At 38.1% G+C, this 17,619-nt stretch overlaps 1 protein-coding gene across 2 annotated transcripts in view; it reads right to left on the bottom strand.

Moving 5' to 3' along the window:
- The window catches only part of RAB27A (RAB27A, member RAS oncogene family), a 73,615-nt gene that overhangs the window by 12,734 nt on the left and 43,262 nt on the right, over positions 1 to 17,619 (bottom strand). For both annotated transcript variants that reach the window (XM_029237932.1, XM_029237933.1), the window contains exons 2-4: positions 14,480 to 14,654; positions 6,188 to 6,273; positions 4,064 to 4,167 (exon numbers count right to left, since the gene is read on the bottom strand). In XM_029237932.1, the coding sequence (XP_029093765.1) occupies positions 4,064 to 4,167; positions 6,188 to 6,273; positions 14,480 to 14,632 (343 nt within the window). In that variant the 5' untranslated portion in view covers positions 14,633 to 14,654. The remainder of the gene's footprint in view (positions 1 to 4,063; positions 4,168 to 6,187; positions 6,274 to 14,479; positions 14,655 to 17,619) is intronic.

A 17,619-nucleotide genomic window follows, 5' to 3' on the forward strand; every position in this document is an offset into this window, starting at 1 on the left:
GAGACCTTTCTTTCCTCCAGGCTGTTACACATGCTGTCCCCACACCCCTGAATACCCAAACACAACCTTCCTTCAGGGACTCCCAACCCTTCCTTTAAGACTTGCCTCTCAGTTACCTCTACTGTGAAACCTTTCTGGTCTCCAGAGAGACCCTGTGCTCTGTTAACACCGTGTCTATTCAGTGTCATGGTTATGAGCATGAACTCAGGACTCAGGGTGTCTAAGGTTGAATCCTGGCTCTGCCATTTACTAGCTGTGTGGCCTTGAGGAAGTTATGTGGCCACTCTGTGCCTCAGTTTCCTCATCTGTAAATGGTGATAATGACGGTACTTACTTCATAGGGTTTAGGTGAGGATTAAATGAGTTAATTCAGCAACTCTTCAGGTAAGGTCCATGGACCAGCAGCCTAACCATCACCTGGGAACTTGTTAGAAATGCGAATTCTCAGGTACCACCCCAGATCTACTGAATCAGGAAGGCTGGGTTTCAGGCCTGGAATCTGTGTTTTAACAAGCCCTCTGGGGGGATCTAGATGCATGCTTGCACTTGACAATCATTAAGTTAATATAATAAAGAATTTAGAGCTGCTGTGTATTACCAGTAGCAATGTTTAATAGTATTTAGTTTGAGGAGTCTGGGAAGTACGATAATTGATAATTTTTCTTTTTCTTTTTTCCCAACTTTTCTACAAAATCTGTGAATTACTTACCGTGGGTTTGATCCCTGGTCCAGTAAGATCCCACATGCTGTGGAGCAACTAAGCCTGTGTGCCACAACTACTGAGCCCGCGTGCCACAACTACTGAGCCCAGGCACTGTAACTACTGAAGCCCGTGTACTGGGGCCCACGTGCTGCAACTACTGAAGCCTGTGTGCCTAGAGCCTGTGCTCCGCAACAAGAGAAGCCACCGCAATGAGAAGCCCATGCACTGCAACGAAGAGTAGCCCCCACTCACCGCAACTAGAGAAAGCCCGTGCGCAGTAATGAGGACCCAACACAGCCACAAAAGAAAAAAAGGTAAATTAGGGACGTCCCTGGTGGTCCAGTGGCTAAAGACTCTGTGCTCCCAATGCACTGGGCCCGGGTTCGATCCCTGGTCAGGGAAAATAGATCCCACATGCCGCAACTAAGAGTTCGCATTCTGCAACTAAAGATCCTACATGCCTCAACTAAGACCCGGCACAGCCAAATAAAAAAAATTTTTTAAGTAAATTGATTAATTCTTTTAAAAAAATCTCACTAAGGAAAAAAGCACATACATAAATAACTACAACTAGAGGTGGTATGTGATACGGACCCTGTAAGTAGTACAAAAGGTAATAGGAGTTAAGAGGAAAGAAAAAATTTAATCCAACAAAGTTGTCACAGAAAATTTCATGGAGGCCATATTTTGCTATATTTTAAAGAAAAAGTAAAACTCTACTTTTTAAGGAAATGGGAGTGGGTGTGAGGAGGGCTTTTCAGACAGAGGGAATAACAGGAATAAAAATATAAAGGCAAAAATACGTTAAAAATATACCTGCTGGGCTCTTGTCCCATTTATGTGAGGCTACAGAAGAAAAGTTTAGAAATATAGGCTGCTTTAGAGTTTCCCTACAAAACACGCTGCCTGTGGGCATGACTGCCTCCTCCTACAAGCTCCAGAAAGACAGGTGAGTGATAAAACCTATCTGATTCCTCTCAGATTTCAAATTCAGGCCCAGAGGACACAGCTCTCTATTCAGTCTCCTAAACTCAGCAGGGATCACCTTGGGACTCTTACCCCTTGCCCAAGAGGGCATGGACAGATCTTGGGTCAAGGGAGAAGGGACTGCAATGCAGCTCTGGAGAAGCAAAGGGAGGGGGCAGACCTGCTTCCTCCCCCTGGGCCTTCAGCGCCCAGGACTCAGCTACCTGCTCAATGCAACACTGCCTCTGTTCTTCTATCACCATTAGTGTGTGTATATATATATATATATATATATTTTTTTTTTTTTAATTTGACCAAAAAAAAGAAGAAATGAATGATCCCTCTAATAGTCAAAATACTAACAGGAAGAGGAAAAATAAAATGTATAGATAATTAACAAATTTTTATTCCTAATTAAGATTTGCTATTACCACCTCTGACACTGAACCTTATACCATTTTTTTAAAAACGGGGCTGGAGGGAGGAGAATACTTTCCATTGAAGATGCGAAATCTCCAATATGCATGTTTTCTTTACCTAACTGGGCAAAAAGAATTCTTTTACACTATAAGGAAAACATAAAACAATACATACATACACATAATTTCACATCATTTTGTTCTTCATCTAACTAGCCATAAAGCCCAAATGGACAAGATTTATCTTGTCCAGAGTTTCAGTTTCTGCCAGTGAAAAATAGGTGGGTTGATGCTCTTTCGATGCTAAGATTCTATGAGCCCATCTCTAACAACAATCCTTATAAAGTGCTTGACTTAAGAAAGCCCCAGAATTTGTTCCGATGATGCAGAGGAGAGAATGATGAGCAAGGAATGAGGATAAGAGATTAGAAATAGCCACCACCCTTCAATTGTAAGGGTGTGTGACTCAGGCAGGCATTTAACGGAGTGAAGCCCAGTAAGCATGACTAAATTGGGGAACCTATATTTAAAGTATTAAATAGCTCTTCAACTCTTAGTGATCAACTTAGTTGAGAAAGAACATAAAGGGCCACTGAATCAAGGGGGAAAAAAGGCCGCTGAATCAAAAGCCAAAAGCTCCATGTCACTGGACAAGTATGTTACTCTGTGAGGCTCAGCATCTTCATCCTAAAATCAGGACACACCACCTCCCTGCATCTGCTCACAGGGGGCACGTGGGGATCAGACACAAACTACGTGAAAATGCTTTGAAAACCACAAGGCACTAAAAAATTACTTATTTAAAAACGCTTTTTTTTTTTGATTTTTAAAAATTGTTTATTTTTGGCTGTGTTTGGTCTTTGTTGCTGCGCGCGGGCTTTCTCTAGTTGCGGCGAGCGGGGGGCTACTCTTTGTTGTGGTGCACAGGCTTCTCATTGTGGTGGCTTCTTTTGTTGTGGAACATGGGCTCTAGGCTCACGGGCTTCAGTAGTGTGGCATGTGGGCTCAGTAGTTGTGGTGCAAGGGCTTAGGTGCTCCGCGGCATGTGGGATCTTCCTGGACCAGGGCATGAACCTGTGTCACCTGCATTGGCAGGCGGACTCTCAGCCACTGCGCCACCAGGGAGGTCCCTCATTTTCTAAAATAAGGTTTTCTACTATAAAAACCACAGCCCATTACCCTTTCATAATACAAAAACTCCAAATTCTTAAGTAGTGGGTGTTTCGAAATAAGTGTTTTCACTTTAAAGATTTGGATGTTAAGAATTTAACATCACAGCCCTCTCAATAGATTCTCTAAGGTAACACTAATACAACCAACAGAGGAAAATGTACATTTGCAAGGCAAGAAAATGATACATTTGGTCAAGTAGCAGGATTTTAAATGGCTACTATAACCAATCATGTAAGAGATTAGGCTGTCTCCGAAGAGCCAAAATGCAGGTCCATATATATTGTGCTGGGGACCACTCTGGCCAATGCAGTTCTAGAGGTTTCTATGACAGGATCCTCCTGGTAAATGCTCTGGCCCTAAAAGTAGAAAGGGGCCTCTAAATACAGAAGAGACATGGAGCCAGGGGCAGGGTCCATTAAGTTTTCAAAAGGGTCAATGTAATATATGTTTTAAACCCTGGGATGGTAAAATACCTGATAGCACTTCTCTAGGCTTCTATTTCCTCATCTATAAAATGCAGATGAGAGTCCCCTTTGTGGAAAAGACTGATGAAGAGATTACACAGAAGGCACTCCTTGTATCTAGAGTGCAGGATGCACTCAACAAATGAAGGTGAGCATGACTAGGGAAAGCAGAGTATTTCAGTTATCTTCACCCCTAAACTAAGAGCCTTGCTCCTTTAAACAGCATCTTAAACAGCACTAGGAGCTCTTACAGAACAACTTACAAAAGAAGTAGAATATAAAAGGGATTTTATTGCAGGGAGTGGGAAGCAAGAGGCAGGGAGACTATTAACACTTACTTATCCAGTTTCTGACACTGAGGAAACTTTGCTCATTTGTCAGATCAAAAAGCAGAAGAAACCCCATAGCATCTCTGAAGAATGCGGTTGTCAAGCTGCGGAACCTGGGAACATAAAGCAGATTGGTCACCTAAACCATGGCCCCACCCTTGAGAAATAAAGCCACCAGCAGTGCCCTCAGCCTCTTACATAGTTCATCAAAAACAAGTTAGATGTTTAATAACATGCCGCTGTTTCTAGTAACTTCACATTATATGTGCACATTATACACGCATAAATCTTATTTGTGCAAGATTTACTGTATTACATTAATAGATAATTTCAACAGTGTAAAATTATGTACATAATCAATGATATTGGATAGCATACAAAATATAGTAAATAGTTATCTAGAGCAAGAAAGAATATGTGAAAACAAATCTAGACTTTCGAAAATGCCAACAATTATCCAAAGTTAAACGTGCCATTTCCTTTTAAAATAAAGACCATCTGTGTAAACTTTAAAAAAATTTTAAATAAGTTAGATGATGATATTCCAAACATGTATATTACAGTTATTTATCTAACTGATAAAAGTTTATGTGTTAATAATAGGCCATGTGATTTAAAAACCCAGCCTGCTGGACAGGGATGACAAGAACTAGCTTGTGATTCCTTAGTCTCAGCCAAGAATTTATTGTACAATTAAGAGTTAAATAGGCCAAAAGCAATGGTGCTTGCTGTGTTTGTCTTCTTTGTCCTGTGAAAGCTTGACTTGATTGAACATCACAATGTGTTCCATGACCTTTTAATGTTCAGTCTCTAAAGAAATCTCTTATCTCTCAGAACCATTTCTTTGGCTTTAAGGTGGGGATAGTATCGCCACAGTCTCCCCTTTCTTGGTACTCTCTCCACCAAGGATTTATCCTGCTCTCTCCTCTCTCTCTCCCCCTCTAGTAGCAGGTTTTCTCTTATTTTGCTTTTGTGCAAAGCCTGCAACTGACAGGCATAGGCTCCAGGGAAGAAAATACTGGTATGAATCTGTCATCTAATCTGCTCTAATTGATGATGAATCTGTCATCTAATCCGCTCTAATCCGCTCATCTAATCCGTTTCCTCAAATACCTCTAATCCATGTTTTTACAAAAAGAGTACTTATCTTTCAGAGATACGTACCAAAATAGTTATGAATGAAATAATTTGGGATTTGCTTCAAAATAATTGGGCGGTGGGGGTGGTGAGAAAAGGTGAGGAATATACGTGAAGTACGATGGGCCACAACTTGATGGCTGTTGAAACCTGGGAATTAGTACCTGAGTTCACTGTACTCTCCTCTCTACTTCTGCATATACTCGGAGTTTCCCATGATAAAAAGTTAAACAAACAAAATCCTTCAAGGAAATTGTGAGAGATAACATAGCTATAGCTAACTAAAAGCAACTTCAAACAGACTTCTGGTTGACAAGGGGGGAGAGGGGTGGGGGAGGGATGAATTGGGAGTTTGGGATTAGCAGATGCAAACTATTATAAACAACAAGGTTCTATTATATAGCACAGAGAACTATATTCAATATCCTGTGGTAAACCATAATGGAAAAGAACATAAAAGAGAATGTATATATTTGTATAACTGAATCACTTTACCATACGGCAGAAATTAACACAACACTGTAAATCATCTATACTGCAATTTTTAAAAAGTAACTTCATATGAAGATTTCATGTGACATTTTTGTCAAGCAACCTCTGACTATATAAATTAATTCCAATGAGATTTTCTACTAGGTTTCAACAATCAGGTAAGAATAATGCATACAACTCTACAGCTTTCTTTGTGGTTGAGTAAACAGCAAAAGCAAATGGAGAAAAGTATACAGGTCTAAAAAAAGGGTGGGAGAAAAAGAAAAAAGTCCATAAGTAAAAGGGTCCATTTTGAAAAGGATTCATTTTTCCTTTGACCTTGTATGAAATAAAGCCACCATTATCAGCTCAGACTGATACATTTCCTGCTAATTTGGCAGCATGTCTTATCCAGGTGCAAATCAACTAATCAGCTGGCCTTTTCCTGCTCAGGTCACTGTGTGAAGAGCGCAGCTGTTTTTCCCCTTTCCTCCAGTAAGGAGCACGTAACTGAAGATCTCATACCTCTCCTGCCCTGCTGTGTCCCATAACTGCAGGTGGATTCTCTGGCCTCTGCCAATGGCTCCATCTGGTCCATTGGCTCTGTACACCTAAAATGGAAAAATGAAAGAGAAAAAGAGAACTTCTGAGAGAACTTCTTCTCACTTTCCTATTCAGTACAACTCCCCTAAGCATCTAAACTTCTAAAGGAAATCCCATCCGGAATACAATCTTATTTGTATTTTATTCCAAATAATCGTCTTTGGGTAACACAATAATTTGTATTAAATGATGTATGTACATTATATATCTTTATAAATATATTACAAAATATACAAGTAATACATAATTTGTATTAAAAAATAATAATCAGCTCACCTTTCCTCAAAGTCCCCTCAGGTCACTAGCTTCAGGAAATATTACCTTCTCCCCATCCTATCTTTAAAAAGTACTCTTAAAACAATTTTATAGGAAGGGCCTCTGAAAATCTCTTCCTCCATCAAAGCAATAAAAACACTGGCAAAAATAGTCAAAATCAACTTTTTCCAAACCCTTAAAATTCACAAAGGCTTGCAACATTCCAAGGAGCACCTATTCAAGAAAAACAGCTGAATATCAGTAAAAAATTGTAAATTTTGTGCCTTTTTAACTAGTCCTATTCCCATTCCCCCTCCCCAGCTCCACTGTAGCCTTGAAAACCAACAGACGCACAACTACAGCAGCTGTGAAAACCATCAGTGCAGCAACGACTGTAGGAAGGAGAGGCAGAACAGGTTTGGAGTTCCCCAAAAGTCTCATCCCCAGAGTAGTGTCTGAAATCTGCCTGTAAAGCTCCATTCCCAAGTCTTGTCTTTATTTTATCTGACTTAACTTGCTCTATGAGAAAACCCCATCCTTAGACCATTTATTGAAAGCAATCAGCAGCAATTATTTAACATCACAGCTACCAAAGGCAGCAAGACCAGTTGGACCTAATCTAACCCAAAATCTTAAAGATATGAGATGTCCACAGAGAGATTTGAAAAGTTTCAAAATATTCCTTGGAACCTACTAGGCCAGGTTCATGTACATGGTTGTACATATGTCCAGGAAAGACATAAAAATGCCCTAATCTCTCACCTTTGGCTGACCTTGAGACTCTTCTCAAGCAGAAGTGAAGGCTAAGGCAGAGTTGTGAACTGCCTGCAGGAGCATTAAGCAAACATCCCAGCACACACACACACAGAGTCCCTCAGAGAAAGCTGAGAGATATACTGGCTCAAGAATTTAAGAAACTTTCTGTCCACTCATTAGCTGACCACTAAGTTAACTAAGCAGAGACTTCAGTAGCTGCACATAACAAGAAATACAGACTTCACAGAATTAGCCCAAGAACATCACTAAACAAACAGTGATGACAAAAATAAAGGGGAAAAACAAGAAACCCTTGGGAATGGGGAGGAATCTGATTTCCAGAGTTGCTACATTCTATCAATTTAAATGTTCAGCTCTCAACAAAATTTATAAGACACACAAAGAAATAGGAACACACACACAGATAAAGCAACCAAAAGAAACCACTCCTAAGGAAGCCCAGATGTTGAACTTACAAGACTTTAAATCAGCTATTATAAATATGTTCAAAGAACTAAAGGAAATCATGTCTAAGGAATCAAAGGAAAGTATGAGAATAATGCCTCACTGAATAGAGAATGTCAATAAAGAGATAGATATTATAAAAAGTAGTAAACAGACATTCTGGAGTTAAAAATTATAACTGAAGCGCAATATTCACTAGAGGGGCTCAAGAGGAGATGTGAACTGGCAGAAGAAATAATCACTGAATCTAAAGATAGCTCAATTGAGATCACCTAGTCTACTCACAAAAGAAAAAAAAAAGAATGAATAAAAGTGAAGAGAGGGAATTCCCTGGTGGCACAGTGGTTGGGAATCCACCTGCCAGTGCAGGGGATATGGGTTCGAGCCCTGACCCAGGAGGATCTCACATGCTGTGGAGCAGCTGGGCCTGCATGCCACAACTGCTGAGCCTGCACTCTGAAGCCCGCGAGCCACACTACTGAGCCTGTGCGCCACAGCTACTGAAGCCCATGCGCCTAGAGCCCGTGCTCCGCAGCAAGAGAAGCCACCGCAATGAGAAGCCTGCGCACGGCAACGAAGAGTAGCCCCTGCCTGCCGCAACTAAAAAAAGCCTACGCACAGCAACAAAGACCCAACACAGCCAAAAATAAATTAATTTTTTTTAAAAAAAGTGAAGAGAGTCTTGGAGACCTATGGAACACCATGAAACATACCAACATATGCATACTAGCAATCCCGTAAAAAAATAAAAATAAAAAAAGGGAGAGATAGAAAGAGGCAGAAAAAATATCTGAGGAAATAATAGCTAAAAACTTTCCAAATCTGATGAAAAACATTCATCTCCACATTCAAGAAACTCAGTAAACTCCAAGAAGGATAAGCTTGCTGATACTGACTAGACATATCACCATCAAACTGTCAAAATCAAAAGACAGAGAGAATTTTAAAAGCAGCAAGAGAAAAGTGATTCAGCACATGCAAGGGATCCCAATAAGACTAAGAGCTGATTTATCATCAAAAAAAATGAAGGCCAAAAGGCAGTAGGATGCCAAAAAGTGTTGAAAGAAAAAAGACTGTCAACCAAGAATCCTATATCCAGCAAAGCTATCCTTTAAAATTAAAAGAGAAATTAAGACATCCTCAGATAAACAAAAACAGAAAATTCATTGCTAGCAGAACTGCCCAGCAAGAAATAATAAAGACAGAGCTTTAGGCTGAGATGAAAGGACCCTAGCCAGTAATTTGAATCCATACAAAGAAATAAAGAGCACCAGTAAAGATAACTACGTGGGTCAATATAAAAGACAGTATAAATGGTTTTTTGCAACTCTTTTCTTCCATCTGATTAAAATACAATTGCATAAATTAATAATCATAAACCTGTGTTGATGGGCACACAGTGTATAAAGATGCAATTTGTATGACAATAACAGTGCAAAGTAAGGGGTAGGAAATGGAGCCACATAAGAGCAGAGTATGGCATTGAAATTAAATTGGTATTAATCCAAACTAGATTGTTAAAAATTAAGAAGACAACTGTAATCCCTAGGGGAACTATTAATAATTCAAAAAATATATAGTAAAAAATGACAAGGGAATTTAAATAGTATACTAGAAAATATCTACGTAACACAGTTGCAAAGAAATAACAAAACAGCAGAAAAAAGATACACAGAAAACAAGTAGCAAAATGGCAGATATAAATCCTACTTTATCAGTAATTATACTGAATGTAAATGTATTAAAGACTCCAAGTGAAAGGCAGGGGTTGGTAGAATGGATTTAAAAACATGATCCAACTATGCTATCCACAAAAGACACACTTTAGATTCAAAAAGGTGTAGGGAAAAGGATGAAAAAAATATATACCATGCAAACAATAACAAAGAGAGAGCTGGAGTGGCTACACTAATATGAGACAAAATAGACTTGAAGACAAAAAGAGTTATTAGAGACAAAGAAGGATATTTTATAATGATAAAAGGGCTGATTTATTAAGGATGCATAGGGATAAAAAGAGAAATGAACAATTTGACAATAATATTTAGAGACTTCAATACTACTTTCAATAATGGATAAAACAGGGGCTTCCCTGGTGGCGCAGTGGTTGAGAGTCCGCCTGCCGATGCAGGGGACACAGGTTCGTGCCCCGGTCCGGGAAGATCCCACATGCTGTGGAGCAGCTGGGCCCGTGAGCCATGGCCACTGAGCCTGTACATCCGGAGCCTGTGCTCCACAACGGGAGAGGCCACAGCAGTGAGAGGCCCGTGTACCGCAAAAAAAAAAAAAAAAAAAAAAAAAAGGATAAAACAAGCAGGCAGATGAACAATGAAACAGAAGACCTGCAGAACACTGTAAGCCAATTAGACACAATAGACATCTACAGAAGATTTCACCCAACAACTGCAAAATACACATTCTTCTCAGGTACACATGAAACATTCTCAAGGACAGACCATATGTTAGGTCATCAAACAAGCCTCAATAAATTTAAAAAACTGAAGTCATACAAAGTATGTTCTCTAACCACAATGTGGTAAAATCAGAAATCATTAACAGAAAGAAATTTGGAAAATTCATGAATATGTGGAAATTAAACAATACAGTCTTAAATAACCAATGGGTCAAAGAAGAAACACAAGGGAAACTAGAAAATATTTTTAGATGAATGAAAAGCACAACATACAAAAAATACCAAGTGAACTTAAAGCAGTGCTCAGAGGGAAATTTCTAGCAGTAAACACCTATATTAAAAAACAAGAAAGATCTCAAATCAATAACTTAAACGTCAACCTCAAAAAACTAGAAAAATAAGAGTAAACTAACTCCAAAGCAAGCAGAAGGAAAGAAATAATAAAGATTAGAGTAGAAATAAATGAACTTTTCTTTGAAAAAAAAATCAAGAAAATTGATAAACCTTTAGTTAGACTAATCAAGGATAAAAATAGAAGACTCAAATTCTTAAAATCAGAAATGAAAGAAAGGACAACACTACCAACCTTACACATATAAAAAGATTATAAAGGAATAGTATGAACAATTGTATGCCAAAATATTAGATAGCTTAGAAGAAATGGAGAAATTCCTAGACCCAAACAATTGAAACTAACTCAGGAAAAAATAGAAAATCTAAAGAAATATATAACCAATAAGAAGACTGAATTCATAATAAAAATAACTTCCCACAAAGAAAAGGCCAGGCCCAAATGTCTTCAATGATGAATCTGATCAAATGTTTACAGAAAAATTAACACCAATCCTTCTCAAACTCTTCCAAAATATAGAAAAGAAGGAAATACCTCCCACCTCATTTTATGAGGCCTATATTATCCTGACACCAAAATGAAAGATACGAGGGGAAGAAAAACTACAGACCAATATCCTCTCTGAATACAGACACCAAAATACTAGCAAAAAGAATCCAGAAAAATATATAAAGGATTATATACCATGACTGAGTAGAAGTTATCACGAGAATAACAAGCTTGGTTTAACATACAAAAATCAACCAATACTGATTTGTAATGGAATAGAACGGTTATAGAATAAAGGACTAAAACCACATGACCATTTCAAAAGATGCAGAAAAAGCATTTGAAAAAGTCCAACACCTTTCTTGATAAAAATGCTCAACAAATTAGGAATAGAAGGGAACATCCTTGACCTGAAGAACAGCATCTATGAAAAATGCACAGCTTATATCACACTTAATGGTGACTGAATGCTTTCTCCCTAAAAGACAAGACAAAGATGTTCTCTCTGAACACTTCTATTCGACTTTTTACTGGAGGTTCTCATCAGGGCGATTAGGCAAGAAAAAGAAACAAAACATACCCAAGTTGGAAAGGAAGAAGTATAACAGAAGATGGGAATTCCGAACATCTATTTCCTATCTTGTATATAGGAAATCCTAAGGAATAAATACACACACAGATACATACACCCCCTACACACACATGTACAGGTTATATTAGAACTAATAAACAAGTTCAGTAAGGTTCCAGTATACAAGCTCAACTTACAAAATAAATTGTATTTTTATACACTGGCAAGGAACAATTCAAAAATAAAGAAAACAATTTAATTTATAATAGCATAAAAAGATTAAGATACTTAATAAATTTAATAAGAAAGTATAAAACATATTCTGAAAGCTATAAAATATTGTTGAAAGAAATTAAAGAAGATCTAAATAGGAAAACGTTCCACGTTCACAAATCAGAAGACTTAATAGTGTTAAGATACCAATACTCAACAAATTATTCTACAGAGTCAATGCAAACCCTAACAGAATCTCAGCTGGCTTCTTTGTAGAAATTAACAAGCTGTCCCTAAGATTCATATGAAATTGCAAGGAACCCAAAACAATCGTGAAAAAAGATAAAGTGGGAGGACTCGTGCTTCCCAATTTCAAAACTTACAACAAAGCTACAGTAATCAAGATAGTGGCATAAGGATAGACATATAGATAAATGGAATAGAACTGAGAGTCCAAAAATAAACCCTTACATTTATGGTCAACTGATTTTCAACAAGAGTGTCAAGAACATTCAACAGGGGAAAGAATAGTCTTTTCAACAAATGGTGCTGGGACAATTAGATATACACATGCAGAAGAATGAAGCTGGACCCCTATTCACCCTATACCCCAAAATTAACTCAAAATGGATCACAGATGTAAATGTAAAAGCTAAAACTATTTGCGTATCATATATCTGATAAGAACATTTATCCAGAATACACACACAAAAAAAACCTCTTAAAACTTAACAACAAAAAAACAACCAATTTCAAAATAGGCAAAGGATCTGAACAGACATTTCTCCAAAGATGATAAACAAATGGCCGATAAGCATATGAAAAGGTGATTGTTCCACAACATTCATCATTAGGGAAATTACAGTCAAACTTGCAATGACGTACCACTTCACACCCACTAGAATGGCTACAATCAAATAGACAACAAGAAGAGCTGGTGAAGATATAGAGAAATTGGAACCCTCATACATGGTTGGTGAGGATGTAAAATGGGGCAGCATCTTCCGAAAAACGTGAAAGTCCCTCAAAGTTAAACAGAGAGTTATCATATAGCCAGTCAAATCCGCTCCAAGCCTATATAAGTATATTGAAAACATAAGTTCACCCAAAAAATGTATATGAATATTAATAGAAGTATGGTTCATAACAGCTAAAAAGTGAAACAACCGAAATGTCCACCAATGGATGAATGGATAAACAAAATGTGGTATACCAATACAATGGAATACTATTTGATCATAAAAAGGAATGAAGTTCTGATACATGATACAACATTATGCAGAAAACATTACACTAAATAAAAGAAGCCAGACGCAAAAGGCCACATATTGTATGATTCCATTTACATGATAAATCCAAATGAGCAAATCCAGAGAGTAGATTAGTGGCTGCGGGAGGGAAAATGGAAAAATGCTAAAGGATATGAGGTTTCTTTTGGGGTGATGAAATGTTCTAAAATTTGGTAGTGGTGACAGTTGCACAACTGTGAATATACTAAAATACCACTGAACTGTACATGTTAAATGGGTGAATTTTATATAAATTATATCTCAATAAAGTTATTTTTTAAAAACAAAGTTATAAAATGGGGATTAGTTAATAAATATAATCACAAGCATATAGGGGAGGGGCAAGATAGGGGTAGGGAACTGAGAGTTACAAACTACTTTATATAAAATAAATAAGCTATAAGGATATATTGTACAACACAGGGAATATAGCCAATATTTTATAATAACTATAAATGGAATATAACCTTTAAAAATTGTGAATCACTATATTGTACACCTGAAACTTATACAATATTGTACAGCAACCATACCTCAATTTTAAAATAATTAAAAAAAAAAAAGAAAGGAAAAGAAACAGACTCTCTGGTAGTGGAAGGCTTAGGGTGGATCAGAGGGAATGAATATTTCTGTCCTAGAAGCCAGAGACCATTCATTTTTCCCAGGTAGAATACTCTCCACTGCAGGGTTTTTGTCATTAATCTCCTGACTACTTGTTGACCTGCTTCATGGGAACAGCTGCTTTTTCAGTAAGAAATGTAGTTCCTGGACATGCTAACCTCCTGCCTTCCTCCCTACCCCACAATAACTTGTCTTGCTGTCCTTTGAAAAATAAATTAAATAAAAATATTTTAAAATATCCTCTTCCCTTATTCTACAGAACCTTGCTGTTCCCTTGGTTACCTCCCAGATCCATATGCCCTACCGTCATTCCCATCCCTACTCCAACCTCACACTCCTGGTGGGATCAATGAGTTCTGCCACTTAGTGTTCCACATGCGATAGCTGAGGCTTAATTAAGAGAAAATCCATTAAAAATGATATCAAAAACGGAAGAAATAGCCCACAAAACAGGGGTATGAGGAGCAGAGAAGATTGCAAGCTTCATAACAAAGGTATGAAGCAAATTCCACAAATAACTTTGTGGAAATCAGAAGGAACATGCCAGCCAAAAGAGTATCAAGGAAATTTTTTTAAATCTTCACTTTTATTTTATCTGCTTGGTTTTATATGAAGTGTCCTCAGTTACAGCCTTTAATCACATTGCTCAGACTGAACATAATACACTCTCATATGTACCCTTTAATTTTAGATTCCAACCTTTGTCCTCCTAATTCCTACAAAGTAAACAAAACAGACAGGCAAATGTTGACTCAGATTATGTTTTTATATAGAAGGATACAGAACTTACCACTCTCTTTTCCCTGAAATCAATGCCGACTGTCGTGATAAATTTGGAGTTAAATTTACCATCTGTGTACTGGTAAAGTACACTGGTCTTCCCTACTCCAGAGTCTCCCAGAGCTAAAAACTTGATGAGGTAATCATAGTCTCCATCAGACATAATGAAGAACTCAGTGGTTCACCTGAAAAATACAAACAAATGTATATTTACCAAAAACCGATTCGAAAATATTAGAATCTTCCATGAATTAAATGACTTCCTTTAATATCCAGTTCATCAAGTACTTCTACGTAACACCTATGTGCCTAAGCGTTCTGTGAAGAGAGGATTAGACATTATTCACTATCCCAAGGGCTTAATCATTTGCTAGATGAGATGCTACTGAACTTGTAAATAAGTAACAGTTTAGGTTGAATTTATTGTGCATATTATAGTACTGTTAAGACAAAAATTCCAAGTGAGAATGAAAGTCAAGAAGATAATGGTCACTAAGGCTTATACGCAGATGGTGTAGAACAAGAGTTGACAAAACAAAGAAAGAAAGGAGGAAGGAGAATATTACAGGAATAACAATAATTCTTAGAGTGCAAGTGGTTCCAACTGCCCCTCCTTTTTCAAAGTCTCCTAGTGCTGCACCCTTGGCTTTTCTTTTTTTTACTTGGACATTGAGGCAATTTCATTTATCCTATGCATTTTCACATGTGATTATCATTCCTTCAAAGATAATGTTAAGTTCACAAGTAAAACTTGGTTTGCAGCTTCCTTACAAATTATTGTTACTACATATTAAATTAGATCTTTCTAGAATATCACTGCTCACTTGAGAACTGAGTTCTACCATGAAAGGCTCCTTTATGTACATTTGCCTTGGTATTCTACAGGAAATGCTACCAATTCAGCTCTTCAATATTGACCAGAAGTCTACCTTTGAGAAGAAATATTCTTGGTTTTACAGCAAGACCTAACCATGGTTACTTTCTATCCTTTGCAATCAGCACTTTTCAAGATTTGTTTTTATCCTCTAAATAGATTCAAACTATTCAAAATATCAGTCTGCCTAGAAATATAGTCTGTCTCCAGGGTAGGCTTACTTCTTTTTATCCTCCCATTTCTAATACCGATAAACACTCCTGAAAATCAGAAAAACAATCAGCTATTCCGTTACCACTGACAACTCTACCTGCCCATTCAACATACATATTCACCCATCCACATACACATCATATGCCCTACATTAGATGCTGCTGATTTTCCTCTCGTTGTCCGCTTTTCACCCAGCCATCACCTGCCCAGAAACTTTACCACAATTCTCAACGCTTCCTATAGGATTATTTCTATAGATCCATAAAATTCATAAAGGCTCAGGCAAGGACATTTATTGATTTTCAAGGTTGCCTCCCCCACCCTATCCTCAATTTGGTGACCCACCTTATGCTCAAAAATCCTGAATTCTGATCCCCAAGAGCTGCTTCAGTGACTTCCACAGAGTCCCTTAGTGCAGAGCTGTGGCCTCACATTCAGATATGGCTGGTCAGTCGACAAGGGCAAAGCCTCTACAAACATCTGGCATTCTATTTGCACACTATAAGGCGTGACACTGTACAGATGATGGCTTTCCTATGTTATAGCTTCTGTACTCACAGGTACAGGTTGCCAGCATTAATGGTGTGTAACAGAATGCCTCTCCAGAAGATGACCACTTGGATACAAATAAAGATTCTAGTACGTTTTATCACAGCATCTCACTCGGCTCCAAGTTATTCATAAATAAGAGCTAAGAATTGAAAAGTAGGTCCAGATAACATTGAATCATTTGGGGGGGGCTCCCCTCCAAATAAATGAGGAAGCAGAAAGCAACTCCAAATTCTGCAAGGAGAATGATGCAAGAAGTCGCTGTGGCTACCTTATTTCCTCTTTACTTTTTTTTTTTTTTTTTTTGTGGTACGCGGGCCTCTCACTGTTGTGGCCTCTCCTGTTGCGGAGCACAGGCTCCAGACGCACAGGCTCAGCGGCCATGGCTCACGGGCCCAGCCACTCCGCGGCATGTGGGATCTTCCCGGACCGGGGCACGAACTCATGTCCCCTGAATCGGCAGGCGGACTCTCAACCACTGCGCCACCAGGGAAGCCCTCCTCTTTACTTTTATTTTGAAAAAAGTTGGTCATTTTTATAACTAGTTTCTGTATCATTTCAGGTACAGGAGAAAATGTTGTCACCAATGGCATACTCTTCTAGAATTCTTTAAACCTACTTCAATGGAATTCAAAGACTGTTGAACCTATCTCTGCTGCACCAAAATTTAATATGTTTAGTTATCATGGGAGAAGAATTACACAGGTAAGTCTACAAATGATCTTCATGGGTTTTGTCTTCTATTCGTGATGACAGCAATATATAACAGTTTGTTCCCAAACCAAACCATCATAAAGGAAGTGTTAACAAAATACCACAACTGAAGGTATAGACACCACCATTGAAATTAATCATATTTTATACTCTTCAGACTGCACCTTTAGACAATTATCTGCCTTGCTGATCTGAAAATAAATGCTCAGACCTTCCATTTTCTGGGTTCAGTTTGCTAAAGAATGAAACAGAACCCAGAGAGTTTAACTCATTTGCAAAGTCTAGAACATGTGTCTCCCAACTTCAAGTCCAATGTCCATTCTACCTCAAGCTTTGTGGCCATTACTCAAGTTTTTACAAATGGATGTTGGATTTAAAAGTGACCAGGTAGGATATCATACAAGGTAGCCTAACAGGAAACATGTGACTTCTGAAGTCAAGCAGAGCTAGATTGGACTTCATATCTCCCACATACTGGCTACTCAGATGTTTTTCAGTCTTGGATTTTCAGGTTTCCATTCCATGAAAAAGAAAATGTACACTACTTCCCACCATTGTTCTAAGGATTGAATGAGATACTCTTTGTGGAGTGCCCAGCACAATGCTTGGCATATGCTGGGTACTCAGTAAATGTTGGCTCACTCTCTTCTCCCCATTCTGGACAGATCAGACAGGCTCTGAAGACCTAGAATAATTTCTGAAATTGCCTCTGGGCAGCTCAAAACATGTATTTCTGGCACAAAAGATTGCTGACTGGCTCAGAGTAGTTTACCGAGTCAGCAAACATCACCTTCTTTTTT

The sequence above is a fragment of the Monodon monoceros genome, unplaced genomic scaffold (assembly GCF_005190385.1).
Source record: "Monodon monoceros isolate NGI ecotype Baffin Bay Population unplaced genomic scaffold, NGI_Narwhal_1 Super_Scaffold_21, whole genome shotgun sequence".
Taxonomy (NCBI): domain Eukaryota; kingdom Metazoa; phylum Chordata; class Mammalia; order Artiodactyla; family Monodontidae; genus Monodon; species Monodon monoceros.